The sequence below is a fragment of the Oxyura jamaicensis genome (assembly GCF_011077185.1).
Source record: "Oxyura jamaicensis isolate SHBP4307 breed ruddy duck chromosome Z unlocalized genomic scaffold, BPBGC_Ojam_1.0 oxyZ_random_OJ71741, whole genome shotgun sequence".
NCBI classification, from domain to species: Eukaryota; Metazoa; Chordata; class Aves; order Anseriformes; family Anatidae; genus Oxyura; species Oxyura jamaicensis.
In genome coordinates this window covers 34474-48094 of record NW_023305592.1, presented here as the reverse complement: position 1 = coordinate 48094, position 13621 = coordinate 34474, and the positions used below count along the sequence as shown (strand labels likewise).

General features: G+C 44.3%; 1 protein-coding gene across 4 annotated transcripts in view; it reads right to left on the bottom strand.

Moving 5' to 3' along the window:
* Positions 1-13621, bottom strand: part of LOC118158710 (SET-binding protein-like) — a 73111-nt gene that overhangs the window by 31704 nt on the left and 27786 nt on the right. For 2 of the 4 annotated variants that reach the window (XM_035313390.1, XM_035313391.1), the window contains exon 4: positions 4872-4955. The exons of 1 other annotated variant lie outside the window; for it this stretch is intronic. In XM_035313390.1, coding sequence (XP_035169281.1) covers positions 4872-4955 — 84 coding nt within the window. Of the gene's footprint in view, positions 1-4711; positions 4956-13621 lie in introns of those variants that run through there. One more of the 4 variants, XM_035313389.1, reaches the window with a different exon arrangement.

Sequence of the window (13621 nt, the reverse complement as noted above, 5' to 3'; positions counted from 1 at the left end):
GGATTCCAGGAACTAATCATAATAACCCTGCCTTTTCTAGGAATAGCGATGAATATGTATTAATCTAGGAGCATAAAAATCAGCCACCTGATGTAATAAGTGTGCATCTTGGTGGAGCAGAGACTCTCAGCGCACCCAGTGCTGTTTGCTTGCCTCTATTTGCTTAACAAATTACAAACTTAAATGATTGAGTCCCAAATAGGATTCCAATTAATCACAAGGAGAAAACAGGAGACCCTCTTTGAAATGCGACAGTTCAAACATTTGAGGTTGCAACAGGGTATCGGGATGTGAATCCCTGGATAGAATGAGTCAAATATACCGTCCAGAGTCTCAACCATAGCAATTGCTATGATTGTGCCTCGGGATGACTGATTGTCCAAATAGTTCCCTTCCCATTGGGGTGGACCAAGGGTTCCCAGGGGATGCGATGTATGATTGCATTGTACCAAGAAAAGACTGCCTGGGGAAATGAGGCCTGTAAGTCTCTTTTTGCTGTTCCTTTCCATGCGTGATAATAATATCAGGGTTTCCTCCTGCACTCTCTACAGTTACAGGTAACCAAACAGCTTGCCTCTCATGGCAGGGTGTGAGTGCTACCTGGCATCTGAGAGAATTCACCTCATGCACAAGGACCTTGAATGCTACCAAGGACTTGATGGGAAACTGCTCAAAGCTTGAGATCCCCAGGGCAGATCTCTGGTGGTACTGTGGAGGGAAGATCTTACGGTCCACTCTACCATCTAATTGGGGAGGCACTTGTGCACTTGTTCAATTAGCTATACCCTTCACCCTGGCATTTGAAAGAGAAACATCACAAATACCCAGAAGAAGTAAAAGAAGCTTAGGAGTATCATCTGATGATAGAGTGTGTATAGATTCTATTGGGGTGCCTAAAAGAGTTCCCAATGAACAGAAAGCCAGGAATCAAATTGCTGCAGGGTTTAAGTCACTGTTTTGGTGGGTAGCAATCAATAAGAATGTGGATTGGATTAATTGTATTTATTATAATCATCAGAGATTCATATATTACACAAGGGATGCGATAAGAGGAATCGCTGAACAACTAGATGCCACATGCAAAATGGCTTGGGAAAACGGAATAGCATTAGAAATGATGCTCACGTGGAAAGGAGGTGCGTATGTGATACTGAGCAAACATTGTTGCATGTTTATACCCAACAATACTGCCCCGGATGGCATGATAACTAGAGCACTGCAAGGGCTTACCACCCTTGCCAGTGAATTGGCAGAACAGACACTTCCAGCACCAGACAGTTGGAAAAAAAGAAAAGGGGGGAACTGTGGGGAACAAAAATGTTGTTTTTGCAGAGTGATGTTGTGTAAAGGTGTAGGAAAGGAAGTTGGAGGTGGCTTTGCGAAACAAAAAAAAAAAAAAGAAAAGAAAAAAGAGGAAAAAAGGAAAAAAGAAAAAGGAAAGAAGAAAAAAATGAAAAAAGGAAAAAAGAAAAATAGAAAAAAGGAAAAAGAACAAGAAAAAAAATAGAAAAAAAAAGAAGAAAAAAATAAAATAAAAAAATAAAATGGGGGAGACACCCAGGAAACACCACAGAACAGGTTGGGAAAGGCACTTTACGTAATGAATCACCTAGCATTGCCCTTTCCTCACAAAGAGGTACCACCCATAGTAAAACATTACAAAAGTATGAATTCCGCACTGCCACGGGTGCCACAATCAGAGCAGGCCTTAGTGATGGTAAAACATTTAAATACAGCTCTTTGGGAGGGACCCCAGCCTCTAATAACTTGGGGTCGAGGGTATGTTTGTATCTCCACAGGTCACGGACCAAGATGGGTACCAGCAAGGGGGTAAGGCCATGGTTGGCCTCCTCCTCACAATCGCCGCTGTCAGCGGTTATTGCCAGCCCTGGGTCTCCATCCAACCCTGCCACAACATCGGGGTCACCCTCACCAACATGACAGGACAAGAAGCCATGTGCCTGTCCCTGGCTAGTGCTAACGACCCCTTTATGACATGTATGGTGGGGATCCTGGCAGATAACAAAGACTGGACTGTCTACTTGCCGTGAGTGCCCCTAGAGCCACAGGAATTAGATATCCTGGGAAGTGTAACAGCCACATCATGTGTAAGGTTCAATTACATGGGCAAAAACCAAACCATGAAACAAATTGTCAATGTCACACTCGCTCCTTATCGCAATGCATCTCTTTGGTGTAATTCTACAGAACTATAATAGCATCATTCCTTGTGCCAGGAGCAGCTCTGCTCGGCTGTGGGATCGACTGTGGAACGGACACCCCTAGGTGCACCCCGAGCATTTTCCTCGGAGGGGTCTCCACTCTCAGCCGCTCACCACGGGAGTAGACAAGGACCTCCTGAAGCCACGGACAAATTATTTTAAGTGATATTTTCTTGTGGTATGAATGAAAAGTGCAAGAGGCCTCTTTGTGTGTGTGATTGTGCCGTGCGAGTGAGAAGTAGCATCGCGGTGAAGCACCATCCCTAGTGCTTAGTGGCTTGTTGATTGATGTAGATTCTAGTAGGCACACTACTTTACAATCGTAATTTTCCATGTGATTTTCACCCTGTTGCTTATTGTAATGTTTGCAGTGCTTGATAGAAAAATATATAGAAAGCATTTGGTTGATTGTAAATAAAAAGGGGGAATTGTGGGAAAGGAATTTGCAGGTGGCTTTGTGCTGTTTCCCACGTCCTTGAATTAGAGATAATGAGGAAACAAGCTACAGACAAGTGCACAGAGAAGCTAGACCAAAGATAAGTTGTTATCGGTGCATGCTGTAGTTAGTTGCCTATATATACTCTGTGAGAACATGCAATAAAGGAGAACGATTATACCTGCATCGAGGTTGCGTCATCACTCCGGGACCATATCGCTTTCCGACATAAAGGTAAGTAATGTGATATTCAGATACGCTTGCAGTGATAAGAAAATTTAGCAGGCGACCTTGTAAAATGCAGACAACCAAACTCCTTAGAACAATTAGGTGAAAATCCCAGTGTCAAGTCAGATAAGTGAAGAAACATTACCACTTCAAACAGTAAAAAAGTCAAAAGAAATTTGAAATGTAACAGACCAGCAACTGAAGGCCATGTATTGTCTGTGAAGCATCGGATAGGTTGTGAATGTGGATTACCCAGTCAATGGGGAAACAGGTGAGGGTCCAGGTCATCGAGAAATAATAATAAAAATATAAGCTATACTGTGTGACTAGTAGGTGCGCTCCTGCTTATGGGACGCCTGCCATTGCAATCGCGAATAAATTACTACTTCACTGAGATCCTCGCCTGAGCCTAAGTTATTGGCTACAGAGTGTTTCTCACAGGTCCTACGCTCAGGATTTGTTAGAGATGGTGTTTTGTAAACCTCTCCTGCAATCAAGATGTTCCCTTCTCATTTTTAATCTCCACTGCAAGAGGTTTTAGACTAATCTAGCCCTGTTGCAAATCAAGAGTGATTCAGCCAGTGTACATCAGAATACAAAAGAGTAAAATTGGTGAAAGTGTTTCATTTCTAAATTAATTTTCTCCTTATGTATTAGAACTTCAACGTGAGAATATTAAGCTTGTATTTGTGAGAGTGGGAAGCTATGCTTTAAAAAAACTCGTACAAATCCTTGTCTCGATGGTGAAGAATCCTTGTCTCGATGGTATGGCGCATGACAATAAATTCATTATTTAAAAATACTACTAAAAAAAAAAAAAAGACTCAGTCTTCCAAAGCATTTATAAATGTGTCCAGCATTCCTCACAACACAGCCCACTACAGGATAGACAGATCAATTCTCAGATCTTCTTAGGTATTAACAAAATGAGGCTCAGGAACACCATTATTAATTAGGGTTGAAGAACATGCATGTTGAAAATGAAGCATTTTCCCTCATAAGAACTCAGCCTTTTTCCCATTGACAAATTATTTGGTGCTCCTGGAGCTTTGTGGACACCAAATTTGCTTCAGGTCTATACCTGGTCACAGTTGTTCACAAGCTGCACCAGAGACCCCACCACCAGTTACCTGATATTTGAGATCAGCTGCTTCCCTCTACCACACTGAGTAACACAGTATTTATAAAATGCTTCTGCTCAAACCACTTCTTGTTTCATCTTCAGAACAAATGATCTCTGGATTCAAACCTCTCTTTAGTTACAAAGCCAGAAGGCAATAGCCACCAAAAACTTTGACTGGGACAAAACTCGGCTGGTCTGAAGATGTACAAACCAGTCAGAAGAGCCCATCGGCTGGCATCTAGAGTGCAGCCCACCTCGCTTCCAATGGCTGGTCCCTGCAAGTTGCCCCACTGACATCAATTAGACCAATTTTAGAATAAAGGGCCAAGTAATGAATATTGAAACCTAGCCATCAGTTTTCAGTTTGTGAACAAGCTTTTACATGTCTATCATGAGTAAGCTCAATAAGGAATGTTCTTTTGATGGTGTCACTTTGGAACAAAAACATGCAACAAATGGCATGTTTCTCTAGTGTGTTCTCTGTAACAATCACACGTCCAGGCAGCTACAGTTTGAGACCAAAGGTTGCGTGCATTTAGCCAGCAAGGAAGTGCAACAGTGTTTAAGAAAGGCATTGCCTGGAGTGTATCATTATAAAGAAATTGAATTAATGAATAAACAAACCAGATGGGAATAAGTCAGGCTAGGGCATTCACAGCTCCTAGTGCAATGAATCCCTGATCTTGCTCAAAAGTTTTTTTCCTACAAATAACAAATGCAAAAACATTAACGTCGTATCATTGTCAACCATGCCAGAGATTCCATTTGCATCCAAAAAAAACAATATGCAATAGCACAGTTCAAATCAATCAAATATTAACATATTTTATTTCTCTACTAGTTAAAGTACAGATTGACTGACCTGATCCGAGTCTTTCACTTGAGCATTTTTCCCTTTTCTGCAACCACAACTCATGAGCAGTTTCACATCTCCGATGACTTTTCCCTACAAGAGAGAAGGCAAGAAAAATATCACCACAATCTGAACAACCGAACAAGATGTTTTATGATGAGAAGCATGGCAAGAAAGGGCGTTAGGGAAACCTGCAGACTCATCCTGCGCTGCTGGGAGATGCCCTTCCATGAGACAGTAGCTCCCAAGCTGCTAAGGAGACTTCTCCTATCACTGCATCAGGGAAGTCACACAGGGGCAGAAGGAAACCAAGGCGTGTAGAAGAACATTTTAATCACTTCAGATCTTCACCAAAAGTTTTTTTTGGGGCTTATCAGGACCTGATAAAACTTGATAAATCCCCATGGCAGAAAGGTGCTAGGATCCTAGATTTGGACACAATGCTGCTTGAGCTCAAACAATAACACAGCCAACTGAGTCCCCATAAACCCATAATATTTACACACTTTCTCACAGACATGCATCAAGACATCACCTTCCCCCCCAACTTTTGCTGTCTGCAGCTGAAAAATAAACACTCTCAGCATCTGCTGGGCAACAGAGGGAGAGTCGCAAGATTTCATCAGGATGAATTTATATGGAAAAGAAGACCACAACATTAAAGTGGTTAATGAATTTAGCCAAGTGGAAGCGCTCTGCCCTAAATGATGAGGAAGGGAAAGGGAATGATTAGAAGAAATTGCAGCCATTGCTCAACATCAGAGCACAGCAGAGAGCTGACCCTCAGTGGCAGGAATTACAAACAGGCAGATAAACTTCAGGACACCTTGGGAGGGCCAGGTGTGGTGGGGTCTCTCACTCGTTGACCTCAGTATCCCATAAGCTCCAGGAAGATCAGATGATATGCAAAAGTTATCCTTCCTCCTCTTCCCAAAAAATACACTGAAAAATACAACACAAAAAAGGCTGTGCCTACTCCTTCGGTGATTCAGTACGAAGCATCTTAAATTCTAAGTGTTCTCAAGAAAGAAACAAGTTAAAATTTAAAGCAATTGTATTAAATTATTACGCTAGAAATGGGAAGACAAGGTACAGGGAGAGACTCTTTTGTCTAAGCAAAGGAACCTTTTTAGACACCTGGAGTATCTGAGACAAGTTAGAGGCAACAGGACCTAAGGGAGACCCACACTTTTCCTGAAAGGCAGCTGATAGATGGGCAGGATACCTCAGGGTGCCTACAGCAAAGCACATACCTGTGTTTAGGCACTGGATCCATAAATCACTAGCTGTTGGTCACCTTGTCCTAGTACTCACTGCAAAGTCACTACACAGGAAAAGATTCTCTAGTCCTTTTAATAACATAACCCAAAGAAAAAGTCCCATTTTTAGACCCTTCTCTGGCTCCTGGGATACACACCCAGACAGCCCAATTTCATGGCAAACCAATGTTTTTCTGTAAGGTTGGAAGTATCACCAGCTTTATTTAACAGAGTGAAATCAAAAGATTCTGATCACAATCACTTAGACAATCAAGACCTTAGGGGGAATATTAACCCAAAACTTGACAGTGCGTTTGGATTTTTTTTTTCTTGACAATACAAGAATGCAGGGGCTTTTCCAGTCCCTAAAAAAGCAATCAAAAAATACTGCACTGGCTGAATAATCCTATCTCCTTCCCCATCTGCAGATGCACCTCTCTTAATGGGCATTGCCTGAGTTAGCTACTACCTCCACCTTTTTAGGAAAGCCTTTTACGAACAGATGCTTAATTTGGGGATAGGTGCCTAACATTAGGCAACTAAGTTGAAAGGCAACAACAACAAAGTATATGGACATTTGCAGCCAGTTGCAACTCTGTTTAAGAGCAGATGGAGGCCTTGTCATTCAGGGGTTTCCTCGCATACACCAGGCAGTTCAGTGGGGATAGGGAAAGGGGCTTCTGTTTGGATGCTTCTGTCTGGGACCAGATTAGAAGAAAGCATGCTTTCCGCAGCACGTCTTGTGTTACATTAAACATGTATATGCAACTTCAACTTTTATTCAGCAATCTGAAACAGAGCCCTCCAGGGTGCTAAGGGTCAGCAAGTTTTTGTTTATTTGTGTGTTATTTTATAGTTTCTAGTGCAAAAGGAGCTTGTTAAGAAGTTAAAACACCTCACTGGGGTTATCCTGCTGTGGTTGTTGCCTCCTAATATATCCCTCCCTGCTCCGTTCAGTGGCACAGCCCTGTGCTCCTGATGCTTGCAGGGGAGGGAGAAGAGCTTCATCTCACCAGGTGCTACAGACATTTGCTCTTAATTTATGGAGTATCATTCCCATGTTCCATGGCCTTTTAATAACAGGACTGGGGAGGAGCACAATGATCTTGAAAGCTCACAGATGTATTGTTACTCCGTGTTCCTCTACTGCTTACGCTTACTGCAATGCTGTGGCTTAGAAGCAGGTAGGCACAATGATTTCTAGAGGAGGAGCTTGCTTTGGCTTCTGCTGGCTCCCACTTTTTAATCAGACATCCCCTTCTCAAGGCAAGGAGCAAGAAGACTGATGGGTGAGCACAGAAGAGGAGAGCACACGGGCCCTGTCATCCCATCTCTGATAGCCCTGCCATGGGGAGACCTGCTGGCTTCACCATCTTCCTCGCACCACGGGCTCCAGCAGTTGGCCAAAGTTTGCAGGAAAAAAAAAAGGGGGGGGTGGATAATAATAATAGGGTTAATTATCTCAGCTTCACGGGTGACGGGAACTGATCTGTCACCAGCCTGTGGTCAAGACACATCAAACTGTATCACCCAGAAGTGAAACGAGGGCCAGTCACAACTTGCTTCACGCTAGCGGCCCTGGAGCACACAGCTCCCCAGCACTGCCAGCCCCGTTTAAAGGAGTCAAACACAATGAGCTTGGTTTCACTTGGTGGCAAGCACCCAGCTCACATGCTCCAAGCCCCACAACATAAGCACCCAAAGCCGACCCTTCTGAGAGGTGACAAAGTCACACAAAGCAGGTTTTACACATCCCAGGGTTCAGCAAGCTGCATTAGGGTTGCCCTACCACTCTCCCAAGTCTGTAGCCAGACGGGTGGGCCCAGATCAGCAGCACCATGTCACTCACCTTGCAGCCACCAGCAAGCCTGCCTGGGCTTTACAACTATCAGGACTCTACCTACTTGGTTCATGTCAGATTTCGCTGCGTTTGAGCAACAGCCATTGGAAATACTGGCAACAGCCTCACCCCCAAGGCACTAGCACAGCCCTTCTCTTGCACCTCCAAAGACCTCTGAGCAACAAAGCTGCAAATCCTTCCAGAAGAGGGACAGTGCCAGCAGCCACCAAGGTCCGGCACGCACAGCATCACTTTTAAATACCCACAGCTCTGCTCCTGCCTCACCAGCCAGGGTGAGGCACACATACAGCCATGCCTCACACTTCCCTGGAATGACATGGGGTTGGGGCTTCTCCATCTCTCCAGCTTTGCAATGCCCTCAGAACATCCCCCAGATGAAAACAGGATGTACAGCAAGGGTCACTGAGACTTGGGCCCTGGAAACCTGTGAAAGGACAAAGCTTCCAACATGGGCTGCAGCAGCCTTGCTCTTCGCAAAGAAGCACTTTTCTGAGAGCTCTTGGTGGAGATGAGCTCAGCAGCATTTCACAGCCTCTGTGCTGTTCTTCTCCTGCTTTGCGCCACCAACACAGCTTTCCCATGATACCCACGTGCCTGCAGCAATTGTCATGCCTGCTCAGGGATGACAAGTATCTAAGGGAGGTAACACTATCCTTCTCACTCCTTCTCCATCCATCCAAATATCCCAGCATTTTCAGCCCAGGAGAGAGCTTTTGTGGTTACCTTTGCTGTCACCCTGCACAAGGTAGGGCACGCAATGCATCCTGTGGTGGTGCTGCCGAGCTTCATAGCAACTTATACATTGAAATCACTACTGTTTTGCACTACTTTTGCCTACTAAGTAACAAGCCCTGGAGGACATGGCAATTTTATTTTTTCTAGAGCCATAGTTCACTCTTTAACCAAGAAAAAAATGCATATAGCACCACAATGGTGAACCCTTAAAAAAAAGGAGGTGGGGGTGCATAACTGACATTGAAAAGAACAATATATTCAGCGTTTAAGGTTTTTACGCTGTTCTGCAAGCATGATGAAAAGTCTTGAGGAAACCATGCCCAAGAGCCCACAGAGGAATGCAGTAGAGTGGGAGAGCAAAAGTGGGGAACAGAGGGAAATGGGAACTGAATCCAAGGTGGAGGCAAGCAGCAGTACAACAGACAGCTGGTGTTTGGGGGGTGGTAAATCACCCTGAAATGAGCCTCTTCCCTCAGCTCAATGAGGCCTAAATGACAAAGGAAGACACAGCTTGCAGCCGGACAGCCTGCTAGCCAACCACAGACACACGACAGCTTCATTCAGGAGCCTGGAGTCAATACAAAAGCTTCAAAATCAATCTGACATCCTGTGACCTCAAACAACGCACCAAATCTTCTCAGAATTGGAGTCCCAAATGAGGGGGAGCAGCATTCAAGGGAGATCAAACTGCAGGGCTGGCATTGAAAGGGACTAAAAAGGAGAAGAATGTTCCCAGTTTATTAATGGTGGGGTCTGGCTGGCTGCATCCCAGCCACCATAGGTTATATTCATTAAAGGACAGAACTTTGCACATATTATGCAGAGACCAGCCAATATGTGTGCCTGTATGCGTGAGCATTCCCCTCACTTTTGAGAGATCAAGATGTGTCTTTCTGCTTAGCGCTGTTGTCTTCATCAGAAATTCCTCCTGTGTGAACCACTAACATGGGTTTTTCCCACTTGAGCAACTGTATGGACACAGACACACACATGCCCTCGCACATATGTAAGCTTGCTCTCAGCCTTGAGCCTGAAAAGCATAAAAGAACACAGGCAGACTCTTTCCCAGGAAAAAAAAAAAAAAAAAAAAAAAAAAGCCCAGCCTTTCCCATCTGAGTAATCCCCCATCCCTCCTGGCCATGCTTTCAGCTCTCACACACACAATCTACTACAAAAGGCTGAAGAATTACAGATGGTTGCCACTGCAGACAGAGTTGATTGCTCCATAAACACTTGCACGCACTTAGGAGCTGTAAAGGACCTGGTCCCACATCACAGCAAAGCCCCAAAGTACAGAAATAGAAAAAAGAAGGACTTCAGTCCAATGAGCTGCCCCCTCCGGATGGCATCGGCCCCTCTAGGGTAATTTCACCTGCAACATCTGTCTCGCAGCACCGCATACAACTGGCACCCTTGCCCCATGCATGTAGCACCAGCAACAGAAAGGCCAAGCAAATCCTTTTTATCAGCTTCCCTTTGAAGGCAGGTGGAGATGTAGAATATAGACACAGACACAAAAAGAGAAAAGGATAAATACCATTTGCAAAAGTACTGTTTGGATTTCCCTGTCCTAATTATCTTCTTTTCAGCTGCCACATATTTGAAAGACCTTGCAAGTTTTCTCCTCCTCAGCTGCAGAGCCCAAGACAGAGCACTTACATTAGGAGGTCAGACTTGAAAAACACTCCTTTTTTTGTGCTGAAATTGGAGTAGATGAAGAGAAAGGGCTGAATTTTTCAAAGCTGTCTATGGATGTTGATGCATATTTCCCATGTGTTTTCACTGAAGAAGTGTCAAAGTCCAATCAATTTTGCTTTTAAAGTGTCACACTGATCTCATATTGAGAATAGATACGGCTGTAGGAGCTAGTAATCTCTATCAGATCTGGAGAAACTTAGGTGTACAAGTTAGGTGTTTATTATTGAAAACAATAATAAACATTCCCTAGGACCTGATTTCAACAGATTTTTTTCCTCAAAAGATGGAGAACTTAGTACTAATGCTCCACAAAAAAAATAAACAAAGAAACAACACACACTAAGACAAGATGAGGTGATATTCAAACCCCACACAGGAAGACCGGAGAGGTCCCCACCTGTTTTAACAGCAAAACAAAAAGCCTCTCCATTATCACTCATATAAAGAGGAAAACTGTAGCCAGCTTGGGCAGGTGCTGTGCTGGGTCTGGCTGGGATGGAGTTAACTTTCCCTGCAGCAGCCCATACAGTGCTGTGCTCTGCACTTGTAGCTAGAACAGCAGTGGTATCACTCCAGTGTTGTGTCTATTGCTGAACAATGCTGGCACATTGCTGCCAGGGCAGCTGACCTAAACCAACCAAAGGGATATTCCATACCATATGGTGTCACGCTCAGCAATAAAAGGTGGAAAAGGGGAAGGGGGCTCTCGTGGTGGAAGTGTCTGTCCTCCTGAACAACTGCTACACATATTGAGGCCCTGCTTCCTAGGACATGGCCAAGTATCGCTCATTGATGAGAAGTAGAGAGAGTAACTGCATTTTTTTTTTTCTCTGTGCTTCTGAACTGCCTTTGCTTTTTTTTTTTCTTTCATTTTTTTTTCCCTCTCCGTTTTCCCTTTAATTAAATCATCCTTATCTCAAACCTTGAGCTCTCTGTGTCATATTTTCTCCCCCTTCCTCTTTGAGGAGGGGGAGTGAGAGAGCAACTGTGGTGGAACTCGGCTGCCCACCTGAGTGAAACCACCACAGGTGCCCAAAGATGTGGTAGTTGAGAGGTCGGAAATGATAGAGGGCTGCAGCAATTTTTAGCAATGCCAAAGGAACAGAGCCTCCAGGGATCAGATGGTGAAAGATTCAAGGTTAAGTTTGATGGTGGGATAATAAGGCTGAAGTCTTTCATTTTCAAATGTTTTTCTTCTCATTGAAATAGCCCTTTTGGTTTCAGCTATTCAGTGAGCACAAATATAAGTTCTTCAAATTCAGGTAAGCCAAGCTCTTATTTGGATGATTTCTTTCTTGTCTACTTTAAACTCTGCTATTTGAATAATTTAACAATCTAAAATATTTCACTAATAAATCATAGCCTGGTGTTTCTATTCATGTTACAACTAATCAGTGGAGGAATGCTTAAGCTAGAAGTTAAAATTCTGCTCCACCAATTTGGTGATGCATAATCATTTCTCGGCAGACTCTCCAGCAAATAAAAATTTCTCTGCAGAACTGATGTCATATAAAAAGTTCTTTGTGCAGGCGTGGAGCACAACTGTGGTCCAGGGCTGTCTGTGTTCTGCCAACAGGGCTTGATATTTCCAGACCTAATTGGTTTGTAGATGTTTCCAACCCCACCAAGGGCGAGCATGGAGCTCACAGCTGAATCCCATCCACAGGCATGCAGAGACAGGGTCCCACTCCACCACTCAGGATGCTGACAGGACAGTTTTCAGAGAAGGAAGCAGGTACCAAGGAACCTCAAACTCCACTGAACATCAACAGGAATAAAACTTAGAGTTCCCAAACACATTTGGCAACTACATCTCAATGTACTTTTGATGCAAAATTAACATATTTATAAAAACTAAGAAAAATCAACCACCCCCAGCCCATCTCCAAAACTCACAATTCATCAAAATGAAGCCAGTAAGCCTCACACAAATACAATTTAGTTCAAGTCTAATTTTGTCCCTAAATCACTGAGATACATTCAGGTCAAGGCCCACTGCGGCATCCCTCAGCAAAACCCAAAGTGAACCTGTGTGAACAGACAGCAAGAAGTTCATAGCTAACATTTTGAATTCAAAAAGTAAAACAGGAGAAAATGAACACCAAAAGAGGAGGGAAAGTGAACAACTGTAAATACATCACTACTAAGATGCCTTTCATTTTGTCAATTTACTTGGTTTTGTAACAAAACCTACAGAGCAATGCCTTTTCCCCCGAAGTCCACAATGATCTGCCATCAGCAATGTATGAGCACGACGCACCTGCAGATGCAGAGGCACGCACACTCCTGCATGCCTACACAAACAGATGCACAAACTACCATGGGTGACATGATTCCTCTCCTGCAGGTAGGAGGATTTCTCCCTGTCCCACCTCCCAGCGGCAGTGAGCTTGCCTGCGGGAGGGCGGCGAGGTGGAAATCGGACCCACCTCCTCCTCCTTGTTTGAGGACAGACATCTCCATCTTTCCTCCCTGTCTGCAGCTGAAAAGAATTCCTAGACAAGCTGACACAGAAACAGCTAATTTACAGCTTTGTATCAGAAATGCGGCCAGGGCTTCAAGTCCTCTGCACCCCAACTCCCTCAGCTGGGCTGCTTCATCCCCAAAAGGGTCACCCCTTCCTCCTGCTCCTCCCCCTCCTACTCTTCCTCTCCTGCTTTTGTAACTTATCTCCCTGCAAGCGACTTCCCAACAGGAGCTGAAATTAAACAGGCTGCCCATATGCCATGGCTCACTTGTTGTCTATTCCCCTTGCTGCCATCTGGCCTATTTGCTCAGCCAAGGGGGGGGCGGCGGGGGATAAACCGGGCGGGGGGGGAAGAAGAGAAGAAGAAGAGGGATAAAGCACAATGAGGACAAGGAGGGAGGAGATGATAATGTCTCTCACATCTGCTCCTTGGCCAGACTCCCAGATAGATCAGTAATGTAGAGCAGCAGAACCAGCAACAATTAACCCAAACACACTCCTGTTTATTTAACCTGTTCAGAGGGATCATGTGCTGCTCCCCTGGCAAGGAGGCACTGCGCTCCAGCAAGGAGCTTCCCACTGAGAAACCCCAGCCAGAGGAGGCAAATGGAGAGCTCCTCTCCAGACCCATGCTGGAGAAGAAGAAAAAACAAAACAAAACAAAACAAAAAAACCTGCAGAATAAAATTGTGCTGAGGCTTTCCTTAACTCTCCAAATAACTTTTTTTTCTTTCAATAC